This window comes from Panthera pardus, unplaced genomic scaffold (assembly GCF_024362965.1).
Source record: "Panthera pardus isolate Hobbes unplaced genomic scaffold, ASM2436296v1 HiC_scaffold_21, whole genome shotgun sequence".
NCBI lineage: Eukaryota > Metazoa > Chordata > Mammalia > Carnivora > Felidae > Panthera > Panthera pardus.
Window position 1 is genome coordinate 45,852,584 of NW_026526777.1, and position 17,266 is coordinate 45,869,849.

Here is a 17,266-nt window from a genome sequence, read left to right on the forward strand (position 1 = left end):
CTGACCAGTCTTCATGCCTCTACTTTCTTATGTTCCCGTTTGTCTTAGAGTACAGTCCTGAATCTGTCACTTCCTAAGTTAGAAACCAGTGGTTTCTTCAGTGGCATAAGATTTACATTCCATTCTGATTTTTTTTTTTTTTTTAGTAATAGCCCTTTGCAATCACATTCTTGTTAATGGATTGTAAGGTGCTTGGAGGCTTGATTACACATGTTTATTGTATCCTAGGTGTTCTCTGTCTAGTTTAATGCCATACATGTAAAAGTGTTCAAACAGTATTCTTAAGTTGATATTAGCATGTTAGCTAAGAAACGTCACTATAGGGGCGCCTGGATGGCTTAGTTGGTTAAGCGTCTGACTTTGGCTCAGGTTATGATCTCATGGTTGGTGGGTTCGAGCCCCAGATAAGGCTTGCTGCTGACAGCTCAGAGCCTGGAGCCTGCTTCAGATTCTGTGTCTCCCCCTCTCTCTGCCCTTCCCCCACTCACACTCTGTCTCTCAAAAACGAATAAACGTTTAAAAAAATTAAAAAGAGATGTCACTGTAGTAAACACATTGGAAATATTGTTTGATATAAGTGGAAAAGGAAAATATTTTTTCTAGCTCTGATGCCTTTCTGGGAACATCGTGTACACAGTCAAGGACAAAGAATAGTCAGCATTTCTCGGAAAGCTAGAACAATGTAAGCACAATTGACATTCTGTTTCTCTCATTTACTGATGAAGAACTAGCTGAAATTTATTAATTCTTATTTCCCCAGGTCAAGGCAAAACTTAAGCAAAATCCTTCAGAAACTACAGTGGGTAAAAAGCAAGAAGATACCTCGTTAATGAAATCTAATAACCAAGAAGTCACCATTTTCTCAGGTTCTCATCTTCCCCAGCCCAACAGGCATCAAAAAATCTGGTCTACCCTAGAGAATGTTTGGACAACATTATATCAGAACAGGTACTAAATTTCTAAGAATTTTTGAATTCTAGGGTTTTCCATCATTGCTGTTATTCATTGGACAGTTAGTGTTTGGGTTGTGAGTTGAATGCATTAGATTACCTTACTGAGAGACTTTTACCAACTCGGTGCTTTAGAAACAGTGATGCTTAAATAGGGATGCAATCAGATTCACCTGGAGAGTTTTAAAAATATATATGCCTAGGCTCTGTCCCTAGAAGTTCTGATTCGGTCTGCTAAGACTGAGCTGACACTGCAATAGTGCATAAAAAAAAAAAAAAAAAAAATCTCTCCAGGTGATTCAGATGTGAACTCTTGATGAGAGGCATTTCCCATGTATGTCAAAAACCAGTGAAGGCCACCTAGATTGGCTGAACAAATTAGCAGGATACAAAGCCTTAGTAAAATTTATTAAAAAAAAATTTTTTTTTAACATTTATGCATTTTTTGAGAATGAGAGAGACAGAGCATGAGCAGGGAAGGGGCAGAGAGAGAGGGAGACACAGAATCAGAAGCAGGTTCCTGGCTCAGAGCAGTCAGCACAGAGCCTAACATGGGGCTCAAACGCATGGATCATGAGATCATGACCTGAGCTCAAGTTGGACGCTTAACCGACTGAGCCACTCAGGCGCCCCTAAAGCCTTAGTAAAATTTAAAATAACCTAAGAAAATGTCATTTTGGATTAGGGAAAATTCATATAAGGCATTTTGAAAAGGAAGATAAATATTTTTATTCAAAAGGAAAAAATGCAGGGCGCCGGGGTGGCTCAGTCAGTTGAGTGTCCCAACTTTTCAGCTCAGGTCATGATCTCACAGTTTGTGAGTTCGAGCCCCACGGAGGGCTTGCTGCTGTCAGCTCAGAGTCCACTTCAGATCCTCTGTCCCACTCTCTCTCTCTGCCTCTCCCCTACTCACACGTGTGCTCTCTCTCTGTCTCAAAATTAAAATAAACATTTTTTTAAAGAAAGGAAGAAATGCTTTTATTCCTTTGATACACATGAAATACTATGTTCCTGGTAAAATGAAAAGATAGAGACCAGTTGTGAGTAGGTCTTTAAATACTGCTGGAGTAACTTAAAAAATAATTTAAAACAACTGATTTTAAAGTAGGCCAACAGTCTCTCCCATACTTTCTCCCAAACCCATAACCTTTATATAATTTTATACATATTATATAATTTGCCAGTCATACTGTATGCGGTTTAGTGTGATTTTGGTTCAAGGGTCCAGTGCGACTGTTATTTTAGATTAATACCATCTGTCCTAGCAGCAAAGGAATAGGAGCACTCTTCTTAACCATCTATTCTCTATTTACAACACTGTAGATTGAGGGCCCATTTTTAGCCCTTGGAATTTTGTATTTTCTTATAAAGCAAAGGTTTTGTGTGTTTGTTTTGTCCAGTTTTAGCGTATTTGTAATGTTTTGGCTAATCAGAGATTCTTGTTAGCTGAAAGTTACCATATATGCTAGGCAGAAATTATCACTTTCAAAATAAAATAGATTAAAGCCATTTGTAAGATGCTTTAATCTTCTCTTCATTTAGAAAATATTTGAATACTGCAGCGCCTGTGTGGCTCAGTTGGTTGAGCATCCGATTTTGGCTCAGGTCACGATCCCAGGGTCAAGGGATCAAGCCCCGTGTTGGCCTCTGCCCTGAGCGTGGAGCCTGCTTGAAATTCTCTTCTCCTTCTCCCTTTGCCCCTCACCCCTGCTCACACACTCTCTCTCTAAAAAAACAAAACAAAACAAAACAATTGAATACTTTTTTGCCTTGGAGTTGACCTATAATATATATACGTTTGTGGTGGATGTTAGAATTCTGGGTAATTTCTGTGTAATAGACTTTACTTTGTAGTATTTCAGTACATGAAAAATGCTTATATTGCTTTATCAGCGCATGGTTATTAAAGCCCACTTCATTGCTTCTCATGCCTGATTGTGTACCAGAGTCACTGTATAATTTTCCAATATATTCATGCTTGAGCCTTTCATGTAGAGATGCTCATTTGAAGGTCTGGTAGGCCCTATGTATTTTATGCTTTGAAATACTTTTTCTTTTGGAAAGGTAAAACTGTACTTATTAACAATTGCATTTCTTTAGATTTTCTAAGTTTTCCCTTTTGCAGACCCGTCACCTTTTTTATATATCACTTCTGTGAATGTGGAAAAACAATTTTTTGGTTCTTCAATGCATTAAATATATAATCACCATGTGACCCAGCAGTTCCATTCACAGAGCTATACCCAAATGAACTGAACACAAGGGTTCAAACAAAAACTTACATATGAATGTTCACAACCATTTGCAATAGCCAAAGTGGAAACAGTCCAATGCCCATCAACAGATGAATGGATAAACAGACTGTGGCCTATCATAAAATGTTTGTATCTATAAAATGGAATCTTTCTCAGTCATAATAATGTATCGACACCCATTATGACGTGAATGCATATTGAAAACATGCTAATTGAAGGAAGCCAGACACAAAGGTCACATGGTATATAATTCCATTTATTTGAAATATCCATAGTAGGTAAATCTGTAGAGATAGAAAATGGATTAGTGGTTACCAGGAACTGGGGGGAGGGAGGAATGATGAATGACTGCTTAATGAATACAGGATTTCCTTCTGGAGTGATGAAAATAGTCTTGATTAGTTAGTGGTGACAGTTGCAGACAGTGTGAACTACCAAATGCCACTGAATTTGGAACACTTTAGAATTGTTAAAATGGTAATTTTATGTTTATTTTACCACAATTTTTTTTTAAATTTTATTTATTTTGAGAGAGAGAGAGAATGTGAGCAGGGGTGGGGCAGAGTGACAGGGGGAGAGGGAATCCCAAGCAGGCTGCATGCTGTCAGCACAGAGCCTGATGTGGAGCTTGATCCCACAAACTGTGAGATCATGATCTGAGCCGAAATCAAGAGTCAGACATTTAACCAACCGAGCCACCCAGGCACCCCTATTTTACCACAATTATTTTAAAAAGGGCTTTGGAAAGTACTGTGAAGTAGGGGAGAAACTTCCTTGAATGCTACTACCTAAAGGTGACCCAGTAGTTAACATTGTTACTGTTATGTACACCCAGCTTTGTTTTTAGGCATGTATATTAGTTTCCTGGGGCTGCCATAGCAAATTACCACAAGCTAGATGGTTTACAATCATAGAAATTTATTCACTCACAGTTCTGGAGGCTGTAAAGTCTGAAATCCAGGTGTCTGTAGGCTCTATTCTATTGGGAAGTTTGACTAAGATCTTAAATAAGGTCACATTCTGAGGTTCTGGGTGAACATGAATTTGGGGGGCATGCTGTTCAACCCAGTACAGCATATGTTTTGACTTTTTATATGGTGGTTGTTATGTTATATAAATAAATTTTGTATACCTTTATGTTTCTAATTTATAGATGGCGTATTATTTTAATTGTTCTTTGTTATTTCGTCAGGTGGCTAATTCACTATTTACTTAGCACTTTTTATATTGCTGAACATTTACATGGTTACTAATTGTTTACCAAATGCAAAATTATTATTAATATGTGATAGATTTCTAAAATTGGAATGATCAGAGTAAAGTATATTAACATTTATAACTTCTAGTTTCAGCAAACAGGTAAATCTGATGTCTTTTCTTTTCTGCATCCTTATGTACTGGAGCACTGACAATACTTATGTACTGACCTGAATGTAGATCAGTAGTATTACTTCCAGGGATGCCTGGGTGGCTCAGTCGATTAAGCATCTGACTTCGACTCAGGTCATGATCTCCTGGTTCTCAGATTCGAGCCCCTCATCGGGCTCTGCACTGACAGCTCAGAGCCTGCAGCCTGCTTCAGATTCTGTTGTGTGTGTCTCTGTCTGCCTCTCTCTCTCTCTTAAAAAATAAACAAGTAAATGTTTAAAAAAATACCATTACTTGCATGTCTTATGGTCTTTTGATATGAAACATTATTCCCATAGCTTTTACAGTATTACTTTAGATTAGACGCATATAGTCATTGACCTAGATCCTCTGCATGAATGGTAGCCTGTACATTCACAAGTCACTGTCTTTTTTTTCTGATTTAAATAAATCAGGATAATGAGAGAGGAGTTATAAATATTACCTTATTTTATATATTATAAATGGAAATGCTTGAATTACAATAAATAGTGCATATTTAAAAAATTAAATAAATAAATAATGCATATGTACTTATGAGTATCTTTTTTTTCCACTCTATTTTAGCATGGATGTATTTCAAAGATTGGGCTCAAATGCAGCTTTGACTTCTTCAAAAATAGCATCATTTGAGGAAGCATTTGTATATCTTCAAAAGTTAATGGCAGCTGTGAAGGATATTCTTGAAGGAATTCAGAGGTAACCACTAATTAATTTTGAAGTTTCATTTATTTTCTCTTTCTTCTAAGTTGACTAGCTTTTGCAGAGGTGCTGGGAGCCTTTCAGCAAGATTTATAAGCTAATGACCTTTAGATTTCACTTTTCCCTCTCCTTTGCAAAGAATCCTCTATTTGTAGTTTGGACCACAAGAATGTTTCTAGTTTTTTCCTTTCTAGAAAAAACATACCAGGTTTGAAGCTTCGTAAAGAACTTTATTTTCATTATGGTGCAGCTGTAGCTGTGAAAACAGTGCCTGGTGTATAATGGGCACTCAGTAATTACTTGTTGAAAAATAATGCTTAGGTAATTATCACTGCCCTTTAAATACAAATATATGTTAGTATTTTTTTTTCTTAATTTTTTTTTTTTTTACCATTTATTTATTTTTGAGACAGAGAGAGACAGAGCATGAACGGGGGAGGGGCAGAGAGAGAGGGAGACACAGAATCGGAAGCAGGCTCCAGGCTCCGAGCCATCAGCCCAGAGCCCGACGCGGGGCTCGAACTCACGGACCGCGAGATCGTGACCTGAGCTGAAGTCGGACGCTCAACCGACTGAGCCACCCAGGCGCCCCTATATTTTAATACAGTCTCACAGTACCACCAAATGAAGAAGTTTGAGATGCAACATAATGATGCTTTGAGACTTATATTTATGTGATTATTTTAAATATTTTTGAAGCATATAGAAAACATAGTGCCAGAAAGCTGTAGAATGGACTTTAGCATAAAGTCAGATGTTTTCTTTTGCGGCAAGAAAGGAGAATACAAAGCTTAATCCTGCAATTATTTTGATATGTACCAAAATTGCTTGACCTGAGTTCAACATGCAGCTTGCTAACAGAAGACTACTCTTCTTTATAGATTAAAAAACAAAACCAAAAACTCAAAACTGATTTGATTTGATATTATGTCCAAATTTTAAAAACTTGGTATTTTTCAAAACAACAGTAGTTTTTGAGTTTTTTTTCTTTTCTCTTAAGGGTTTTTGGAAACTTCATCTCATTGTTAATGCACAGAGCATTTGTACCACTTTTTGGATCACAGTTGGCTAAATGATTCTGAGAATAGCTTTTTGGGGGGCACCTGGGTGGCTCTGTCAGTTAAGTGTCTGACTCTTGGTTTATGTTCAGGTCATGATCTCACAATTCTCTGCACTGACAGTGTGGAGCTTGCTTGGGATGCGCTCTCTCTCTCTTTCCCAAAAATAAATAAATAAACTTAAAAAAAAAAAGAATAGCTTTTTGGTACTCTTAAGTTACTAATGGATTGAAGAGGTGGAAGATCCCAAGGGCAAGTTAAATATTATCTCTAAGTGCAAATAGTACCCCCCCCCCCTTTTTTAATGTAAAGCAATACTAAATAAGAGTAGCTTTATGAGGGGAAATACTCAATTTTTATTTTAGCTATGCAAAAGCTATTTCACATTCTAGGTTGCACAAAAGCCATTCTTGACACTACTTTTTTCTACAGAAAGTAGGGATAGCAATCTATATTCAATTACTCAAAAAATGTTTATCAAGCACCGGTTATCCTTGACATCATATCAGGCTCTGGGGCATCAAGGATGAATTCCGTGCGATCTCTGACTCCAAAGAGCTCGTGGAAATCACGCAGTCATGTTACAAAAGAAAATTAACAGGAGCGCCTGGGTAGTGTAGTCAGTTAAGTATCTGACTCTTGGTCTGGGCTCAGGTCATGATCCACGGTTTCATGAGTCTGAGCCCTGCATCAGGGTCCGTGCTGGCAGCTCAGAACTTGCTTGGGATTCTCTCTCCCCCTCTCTCTGTCCCTTGTCCCTGTCAGCTTGTGCTGTCTCTCTCTCAAAAAAAAAAAAAAAAAAAAAAAAAAAATTACAATAGAGTTGTTAATATTCTAATAGGAAAATAAGCAATGAGGAAGGAAGGGTTTGGCAGTAGATGACGTCGTAGGGGAATGTCTTGTGGGCCATTCAGAGCTGTGTCTGCTTTGTCCCATAGGCTACATGTTTAGATCTGTTAATTATGTGCCCAGACAGAAAGGTTTCTAATCCGAAAGCTTTGGAAATATTGTATACTACACTACTCTCTTGCAAAAACCAATCTGTATCCATTTACATATTGATGGGTTTTATAAACCTTTGCTATAGAGAAACCTTTTTAATTTTAGGTGCTTTAAACATACAGAATCTCTCTACAGAGCTTCTGATGTGATTGGTTTAAATATGTGCCCAGCTATCAGGAGTTTAAAATTTTCTCCAGGTGATTGTAATATGTAGCCAAAGTTGAGAAGCACTAGTTAACTTTCTTAACCCGAGGTTCTCAACAGGTACTGGCAGAATCAGCATCCTCATCACCACCTGGAACTTGTTATAAATGCAAATTCTCAAACCTTGCCAGACCCTACCAAGTGCAAAACTGTGGGGGGTGGGGCCCAGTTGTCTATGTCGTCCCGGTGATTTGCTGCACATCAGAGGCTGAGAACCACTGGTTTAGTGGCTGACTATAATCATCTGGGAGCTTTAAACAAAGAACAGTGGCCAGCTTGACCCTAAACCTATTAAATCTGCTTCTCTGAGCATGGGACCTGGGCATAAGCATTTTTACAAACTCCCCAGGTGATTCTCATGTCAAGCCAGGATTGGGAAATTATAACCTGTAGTACTTACATAAGCTGTGTCTAAAGAAGTAAATGTTTGAGTTTTAAGGATGATATAATTTTGTTATTCTTTCCTCCAAGGACACAATACCTCCAGGAACAAGAAAATATTAGTGGTTCTGCTACTTTTTAGCACGTTACCTGGAATAATAAATTTTCTTGAGCCTCTGTATTCATCTGTAAAAACGGCATAATAATACCTTTCAAAAGCTTTTCACAAAGTTCTTGTGCTTTGGAAGTCAGATGCTGATATAACTTACCAAACCAGTGATTCTCCACTTAATTGTTGGGGAACTTGTTAAAGATAGAGAGTTCTGGATTGTAGTGAAATCACAATATTTGTGGATATTTTTGTAGATGGAGGAAAGTTGTATTTTTAACAAGCTTTCCAGGGAATTTATAGGCCCATGGTGGGGGGACTGCATTAAAGAAACTGATCTAACTTCCTGTAATAAATATATTAGAACCACTTTTGCTACCAGTAGAGGGCATTGTGAATAAAGAAGTTTGCTCATTTCAGCATTCATTAATCTACAGGAAACTACTAAAATCGCGATGTTTTTCTTTTTTTAGCCCTTCAAACAATAGGCATTTAAATAAAAATGTAATAGAAGTGAATAATTATTTTTCAAGTGTATATGTAGTCTTAAAACCTTTAATAAACAATCATTAAATCAAAATAAATTCAGTTAAAAATTTTGTGGGTGGCCTACTATGGGTAGATTTTTATATTTTTTAAACATTGAAAAATACTCTCAACTTTTTTTTTATGTTAAATATAATTTATTGTCAGATTGGTTTCCATACAACACCCAGTGCTCATCCCAACAGATCACTCAACTTTGTAGTAACTGCATATTATTAGCATTTTCTGATGCTTGTTAAAATGGAGTAGTTTCATTTGATTTTGAGATACATACCCAGTGAATATAGCTCAACTCTATTTTATCATAGCAAATCATGTATGATGTTAGATTGGGAATCGGTGAGAAGGTGACCTGTTAACCAGGTCCTTCAGTTAAAGAAGTGAATGAAAATGTTTTTATTAAACTAAGAGTTTGGGCTTCTAGTTCCAGATTTATCCCTTTGTAGTTGACTTCAGGCTTGTCACTTACCCCTCTCTAACCCAGTTTCTCTCCTTATTAAGTGAGAATCCTGATGCCTTGTTTAGCAGAATAAATGAGATGATGTATGTGAAAATACTTTTTCAGCCGTAACGTATTTACAAGTGTTAGCTTTTGTTTTCTCCCTAAAGCTGATATGTTAAGTTTGAAATGTTCAAAAATATGTATTTCAATTTTAATGATGCTCTAAACATGATTCTGATTAAGGTGGAAAATATTGGTGGAGCAGTTGTCCATACAGTTATATAATGGGAGCAGAATACCTAAGTTTGCAAAAACTGAAAAAGAGGTGGGAATATTGATGATTCTTACACTTTCTGTATACTTTTTTCTTGGGTGGGAGAGTGAACTTAATTTATTTGCTATTGGTTTGGAAATTGCTTTTTTCTTTCTCATCTTTCCCATTTTGTGTAGATAGGACCAATTTGAGCACTTTTGTTAATGGTTTCTTTATCTAAACACTAGAGAACCAGAGTCAGTACTCTTTCCATGTAGACAAAAGTGTATTGAGATTTTTTTTTTTTTTAGATCTGTACTATCTAGTGTCATTTTATGCTTTAGTAAGCATGATCAGGTTACTCTCAAGATCACAGAAACCTTTTGCTTGGTATATAAAGGTTATAAAGTTTCGTTTGAAGTGAAAAATTAATTGGAGAGTCATATGGCACATTCCAGAGAAGTTCTACTTGTATAGTAATCAAACAGCATTGTTAAATATTCATGTACTTAGGGGCACCTGGGTGGCTCAATTGGTTAAGTGGCCTACTTCGGCTCAGGCCTTGATCTTATGGTTCGTGGGTTCGAGCCCCATGTTGGGCTCTGTGCTGACAGCTCAGAGCCTGGAGCTTGCTTCGGATTCTCTGCCTCCCTCTCTCTCTGCCCCTCCCCTGCTCATGCTCTGTCTCTCTCAAAAATAAATAAACATTTAAAAAATTATTTAAAATATCTGTTTGCTTAAACTGGCATCTCTACAAAGTTAACTAAACAGGTCATGTTCTCCAACTCCAAAGCATACCATAAATGTGTGTAGCTTTGACTCGAAAGTTAATACTCAAAACAACAATGAAAGTGATTTAAGTATGTTTTCGTGTCTGAAGTAGATGATGAGCTGCCTGGTTTGGGGGGAGTGAACATAGGAAATTGCACTCTGCCTAGATTTTATAATCATGTTTATGTGTTTCACCTTTATAAAATAAGGTTGAAATTATTTTAAAAAAAATGGTAGCATCTTGAATCCAAAAATATAAGCAGATCGTGTCTCAATGTGCATATTCATTTTAACACTTGAGTGAACATGTAAAACTGTGCACTTCTGTGTTAATTTAATGAATTCTAGATTTCTAGCTCAGGTAGCTTTAGATGAAGTGTTTGAAATAATGTTTTCTTATTTTCATCTTTTGAATCATATGCGGGGCTGGGAGAGGGAGTTACTATTCATTATAAGTAACTTGTCACATTTTAGAGGGGGGAATGTTCTTATATGAGAGGGTATTTCTTCTTTAGATAACATTTTTTTTTTTCTAGCTGTCATATTTGGTTTGGTTGTTTTTTGAGAGAGAGAGAGAGAGTGTGTGTGAGTGGGGGATGGCGGGGGGGAGAGGGAAAGAGAATTTTAAGTAGGCTCCAGGCTAAGTGCTGAGCCCAACTAGGGGCTCAATCTCTCAACTGTGAGATCATGACCTGAGCTGAAATCAAGAGTTGGACACTCAACCAACTGAGCCACCCAGGTGCCCCTGTTTTGATTGTTTTTAAATGAGGATTGAGTGCTAACTGATGCATTGGGCTTGGTCATGTTCTGGATGGGCTTCATGCCTCATCTTAGAATATGATTTTGGAAAATGAGACTTGTGCTTGGATTTAGGAAAGGAAGATTGTTAATTTTTATCATCTTCAAATGCTTTAATGATCCTCAGAACTTTAGTAACCTCTGTTACAATCCTATGACTTTGGTTTGAAATATTTTGTAGAGCTGTTTTTGTAAAGCACAATAATAATCATGAAGTTTGGGATTTTTTCAGTCTGTCATTCACATATATTTTTATATTATTAAGCCTCTAGAAATGAATTTTCCTATTTACTTTCTTATGGCATTTTAACATTAGAGCAAAACATTTACTGGTGTAACCATACATGATTCCTCTGAGCAGGAGCCCTTAATCACAGCAGCTTCTCAGATCTGCTAATGATTTAGCCACTTCAAAGAATGTGGAGTTTGCATTTGCAAGAATATTTTATTAACTTCATTGTGTGTGTTTTGGAGACTGACCTCTTGAGGCTTTTTAGAAAGGTTATTTAGAAAAGGTCCTCCTTCAGTTGACACAAAGATAACACTCTTTAGGCTGTTTTATAGATTAAGCTAATTGTTCAAACAAAAGTTTCTCTTAGAAACACGTGTAGAATAGAATGACATTATAAAGTGACTTTTCAACATCTCAACTCACTGCAATGTGCAAGGTGTTTAGCCACTGATAAATATTGTCCTTATCTAGAGTGGGGAGGTTTATCGGTGTTTATTTAGGTCTGACCTATTTTCTTTGAGTCTTGGCCTTTCTACCCTTAGATAATTGGACTTTACCTCTGCTCTCCCATTGGGGTTCCCACATATCACTGCACCTCTTTATCAGACGCTTTTCACACCCCTAGTCCTGTCTATCATCAAGTGTATCAGTTACTGTGTTGAGTAAGAGAAAAATATAATACAAACTATTAATTAAAAATGAAAGGACTTACTTGCTTCACCCTCCTTTCTTTCTTTTTTTTTTTTTTTTTTGAGAGGGAGCGAATGAGTGAGCAGGTAGAAAGGCAGAGGGAGAAGGAGAGAGAGAATTTTAAGTAGGCTCTCCCTCCAGTGCAGAGCCCAGACACAGGGCTCAATGTCATGACCATGAGATCATGACCTGGGTTGAAATGAGGAGTCAGATGCTTAACTGACTGAGCCACCCTGAAGCCCCTCCATGTGATCATTTTGTACTTAACTTTCTTTTAATTTATTTTGTAATCAGCTCCATGGGATTGTGAATACCTTTAAGGAAGAAACTTCACTTATTTTCTTTGTCTTACTTTTGTATATCTAGATATATACCTGCATCACAACGACACATAGTAGATGGGGGGGAAAAGTATTGAATGAGTTCTTTATAGTCTTTCCAGTAGAGGGTAACTTCTTTAGGGCTGAATGCTACCAATAGTACTACATTATGACATTTGAGGAATAGGTGACATAGACGTTTTAAAAGTGATACAGAAGAGAGAAGTGTAAGCCAAAAAAGGGAAACAGTAAGAAAAGGAGAAAGGAGAATGAAAGAAGAAGATTGAGGAGATAAAAAACGGTATTTATGTCTAGAACAGATGATGGAGCCCCCAGTAATTTTCCCAAATAGCTTTTGGGAGTCCCACGTTATCCTTGATTACTTAATCCTGGTCTCTCTATATCAACTTTATAAATTAGGGTTAGTAGAAGGAAAGATGAAATCTAATGGGAGGGATTGAGATCCAGGGACTATAACCAGACCTTTCTTATATAAGACATATGTAATGTATTATATAAAACGTAGACAGTTATTTTATAAGTAAAAACTTTTTTATGTTGTCTGTATTGCAGTTTGATAAACACTGCTCTAACTTAACATTTATATCAAATGTTATATATAATACATAATAAAATTTATATTCGTTAACAAAATATATGGCATCCACATATTAATCTGACTGAGTTATCCAGCATTAGCTGATTTGTTTTAACCTGGCCATTTAATGCTACTGAAGACAACAGATCACTCATGACTTAATTTTTAGAATAACTAGATTTTATTTTACATATCTGAAGCTCTTACCTATGCTTCCCAGCATTTGTAATTCAGGGACCTTTATTTTTATTCTAAATAGCAGGGGAGTGATGCCATAGTCACTTCTCCCATCCCAAAGCATTTCTAGGTGTTGGTTTTTCTTGTTTTAGTGAATAAAATCCAGTTTTGGGTGACAGAGTTAAATATCTGCCATCATAAACTCCTTGATCATAACAGAATTAAGCAATCAAATATAAAGATTACTTTTGAAGATGACAAATATTTGAATTTATTTATGGAGTTGTTTTTATTTAAAACCAACATTCCTTTAAATTTGCCCTTTGTTTGTTGCTGGTTATTTCTACCTAATGATTTGTCGATCTCATATTTGATTAAAATTCCCTGCTATTTAGGTCTTATGTTAAGAAATGCCAAATCCACTTAAAACTATGTTTTTCAGTGGAGCAGATGGGATAAATGACTGACCAAATTAGTGGGGTTAAACATTAGTAAAATAAATGAAAATGAGGGGAATTAATTAAAGATGCTGAATAAGTGCTATTGTGATTTTACTTAAATAGTAAGCATAGGAGATAAAGCCAGATGACCAGTTCTAATTCTTTCTTACAGAATAGTTGTACAAAGGTTTAAAGTTAGAGACTCTAAGATTATTCCCATCTATTTTGAGAAATATCCTGTTGGGCCTCTGAAGACCTCTTAACACAGTGGTAGGTCAGCTGTCTGCCTGGTTTTTTTTGTTTTTGTTTTTTTTTTTTTAACGTTTATTTTTGAGGCAGAGAGAGACAGAGCATGAACGGGGGAGGGTCAGAGAGAGGGAGACACAGAATCTGAAACAGGCTCCAGGCTGTCAGCACAGAGCCCGATGCGGGGCTCGAACTCACGGACTGTGAGATCATGACCTGAGCCGAAGTCGGACGCTTAACCGACTGAGCCACCCAGGCGCCCCTGTCTGCCTGTTTTAAGAAGTGATACAATCAGTGTCCTCAGGACTATTTGTCCTGGATATAAAAGGTGGAATCCAAGGCACCTGTGTGGCTCAGTCGGTTGAGCGTCCAACTTCAGCTCTGGAGCCTCCTCAGAGCCTGGACTGCTCAGAGCCTGGAGCCTGCTTCAGATTCTGTCTCTGCCCCTCCCCTGCTCGCTCTCTTTCTCTTTCTCTCTCTCTCTCTCAAAAATAAATAAACATTAAAAAAATTTTTTTTTAAAAAGGTGGAATCCAACTCAGGACAGTGTTTTCTACATAGAAGACAATAAATATTATTGTATATCAGAAACCGCTGGAATTACCTAATGTTTTGATATGCCAATTCCTATTAATAAGGCATAATAAACCTTCTAGAATCAACATATACTTACCCTTAATAATGTAGCTGAAGCTATAAATTGTAAATTTCCAATTCATCTTTCTTTTTGCTAACATTAAGCTAGTTTACTTTGTGACAGCATTCTGTGTATTTTCCCCAACTTATTTGTTGAGCTAAACTAGATTATGAAAATCACCAAAATTATATTTTCTATATTAAAGATGGTAATCTATGTAGATTTTATTTTAAACCCTTTTGATCATATAGATTAAAAAGTGTGAGTACTTTGGCACATTAGTGGAGCATAAAGGAGTGTGAAGAATATACCAAGTCAGCCTTCTTCAAAAGGATTTGTGTCCATTTAGCAGCGCTGCTGTTAGCGTAGAAAAAAGTGAAATACTAAGACTTTTGTGGGGGATTGCTAGATACTGGCTCTGAGTGAATACTAATTCTGGGGACCCAAATTCCACCATAGTTGGAGAAATGGTCAGTGAGACAAATCAACCTTGATTGATAAACAGTAACTACTGGTTCATTTGATAGCTTAGGAAAAGCAAGATTGGAAGTTTGGTGACAGGGACGTCTGGAGAAGAGGTTTGTGGATGGGCATCTTGCAATGGGCACAGAATATGGGGGTGTTTGTGTCCCATGTGAATACTCATCAAAGGCTACCTACCGTATGCAGAGGAGACTCAGTAATCAGGTGGACCAGATCAGCTGTCCTGTAGATGTCAGTGTTTCCCTAGCCACCCCAGTGTTTGGTCAGTGAGCTCCTAAACAAAGGGACAATGGCAGTCTTAGAAAACATGAGCTCAAACGTGGGACTTCCCCTCAAGAAGCCTGCTCTGGCTGCTGCCACTGTTGAGAGCCCAAACTGTCAGCAGCAGAGGCAAATGCTAAGCATTCAATAAGGCACCATCTGCTTGGAGACCAGTAAGCCACTTAGAGTGGCAGTGATTTAGACCCTTTCCATCATGAGGCAGTGATTTGTCCTCACAGGAATAGATATTTCTTTTGGATGTGGATTTGCCTTCCCTCATGGTAGTGATTCTGCCAGCAGCTCCATCTATTAATTTAAGGGATATATTGGCCACTCTCTTGATATGCCATACAACCAAGAAACTAATTTTATAGCAAAGTGCAGCTATAGCTATGTGGAATTCACTGTCTTTATCATACGCTAACCTAAGCAACTGGCTTTGCAAAATACTGGAGTGACCTGTAAAAATCTTATTTACCATACCAGCTATAACCTGTTGAGTTTGGGTTCTGTCCTAAATAATGCTGTATATGGTGCCCTTTTCTTGAATATGTAGAATTCAAGAATCCAGGGAAGTAAGTGGTGATGGTTTCTCTATTATTATACCAAATAACTTTTCTCCTGGTAACAAGTACTGTTTCAGTCATTGCTTAGTCAAGAAAACAAACAACTCTAGATATTTTGGACAGAAAATTTAATATACATACTTAATTTCAGTACTGTCGGAAGGACTGGAAGAGCAAAGGGGAGAAAGTGGGAATATCTGGAGGTGCGGAAGAGGGTTTTTAATGTATTCAGAAAAGATCTTGTATCCCAGTGCCCTCTGTACCATAGGAGCACAATCGTGATTACTATGATTGTTTTTTAAAAGTCAGCAGTTCCTACAGATTGCTTGGAAATATTTGCAAACAATAAGAGACATGGATGTGATCCCAGGAAGTATTTCACGTGCAAAAAAAGAGCATTCTACAGTCCAGGGTGTTCCATTCAGTTAAGCTGTAATTGTTATTCTTGCTTTACATATTTAAGCTTAGGGCCAATGTACTAGCACCCATCTGCCCTCAAAGCAAAACAAAGAAAATACAACTTATTTTCAGTGCCATTAATCAGTAATTAGTTTTTTTCGTAAATGTATAGATTTCCAGAGAAGTTGAAGAGATATAATTGTGTTATAACTTGAACCAACATACTTTTCATACCCATGCATTTTCAACTTTGAAACTCATTGAACTCATTTTAGATAGAATTCCATGTTCAGAAATTTATTGCCAATTCTTCAACTTAGACACTTCTGTGATGTAATGACTCATGGGAAAGGACCATTGTTTAGACACCTATTCCTTATGGATTTCTACACTCCGCCTCAGGTCTGTGTCTTTCCCGGGCTCTAGGGTCATTGGTTCCTACTGCCACTATCCTGTCTACCACCAACAGAGCCACTGATCTTTCTCTCTACATGAGAAATATTCTTAGTTCAACCAAGATACAGTAGGACTTTATCGAGGGAATCTTCACTAAAAAGCTAATGAATATATGCGTAAGCAGAAAGAAAAAGGCAAAAGCAGTTCAATTCTTTGTGGTGAGCCAATCAAAAGATTAGGTGTACAAGAAACTGCATACTTTGCAGTTTAGTTGGTGGTTGACTTCCCTTACCTCACCTGCCCTGTTCTGCTACATAACAAATCATCTCACAACTTATTGGCTTGAAACATTGGCAATCACTTATATTCTCTAATGGTTCTGGGGGTTGACTGGACGCAGCTGAGCAATTCTCATTTGGGCTCTCTTGTGCAGTTGTGGTCACATGGCATCTGGTGGCATTTCAAAGTCTGGCTGATGCTGGGTGTTGACTAGAACACCAACACGTAGCATCTCCATGTACCCTTAACTTCCTCACAGGCTGAAGGCTGGTTTCTAAGAGTGTCCAAAAATGCCAGGTGAAAGTTCTTTTGCCTTTAATGGCATTGCCTCAAATTATATAGTGTCATTTTCCACGGAGTCACAGACTGTAGATTCAGGGAAGGGAACATAGACTCCATCTGTTGATAGGAGGAGGAATGTCAATATTACATTATAAGAAGAACATGTGAGATGAGAGATCTTGTGGTGAGGCCATCTTGGAAAATACAGTCTAACACAGTCTGCCCTCTGGCCACAACAGTTTACGTGCCTTCCCCTAGCCACATATACTCATCCCTCCCCTCGAGACCACCACGTTTTACCCCATTATGACATTAGCTTAAAATCTAGGATCTTATTTATTTATTTATTTAATATATGAAACTTATTGTCAAATTGGTTTCC

At 37.3% G+C, this 17,266-nt stretch overlaps 1 protein-coding gene across 6 annotated transcripts in view; it reads left to right on the top strand.

The window, feature by feature from the left end:
• SWT1 (SWT1 RNA endoribonuclease homolog) overlaps positions 1-17,266 on the top strand; it is a 106,020-nt gene that overhangs the window by 54,471 nt on the left and 34,283 nt on the right. For all 6 annotated transcript variants that reach the window (XR_002074505.2, XR_002074504.2, XM_019426910.2 and 3 more), the window contains 2 exons: positions 761-948; positions 5,180-5,311. Coding sequence is in view for 4 of the 6 variants with exons in the window: in XM_019426910.2 (XP_019282455.1) it covers positions 761-948; positions 5,180-5,311 (320 nt within the window). In the remaining 2 variants the exon portion in view is untranslated. The remainder of the gene's footprint in view (positions 1-760; positions 949-5,179; positions 5,312-17,266) is intronic.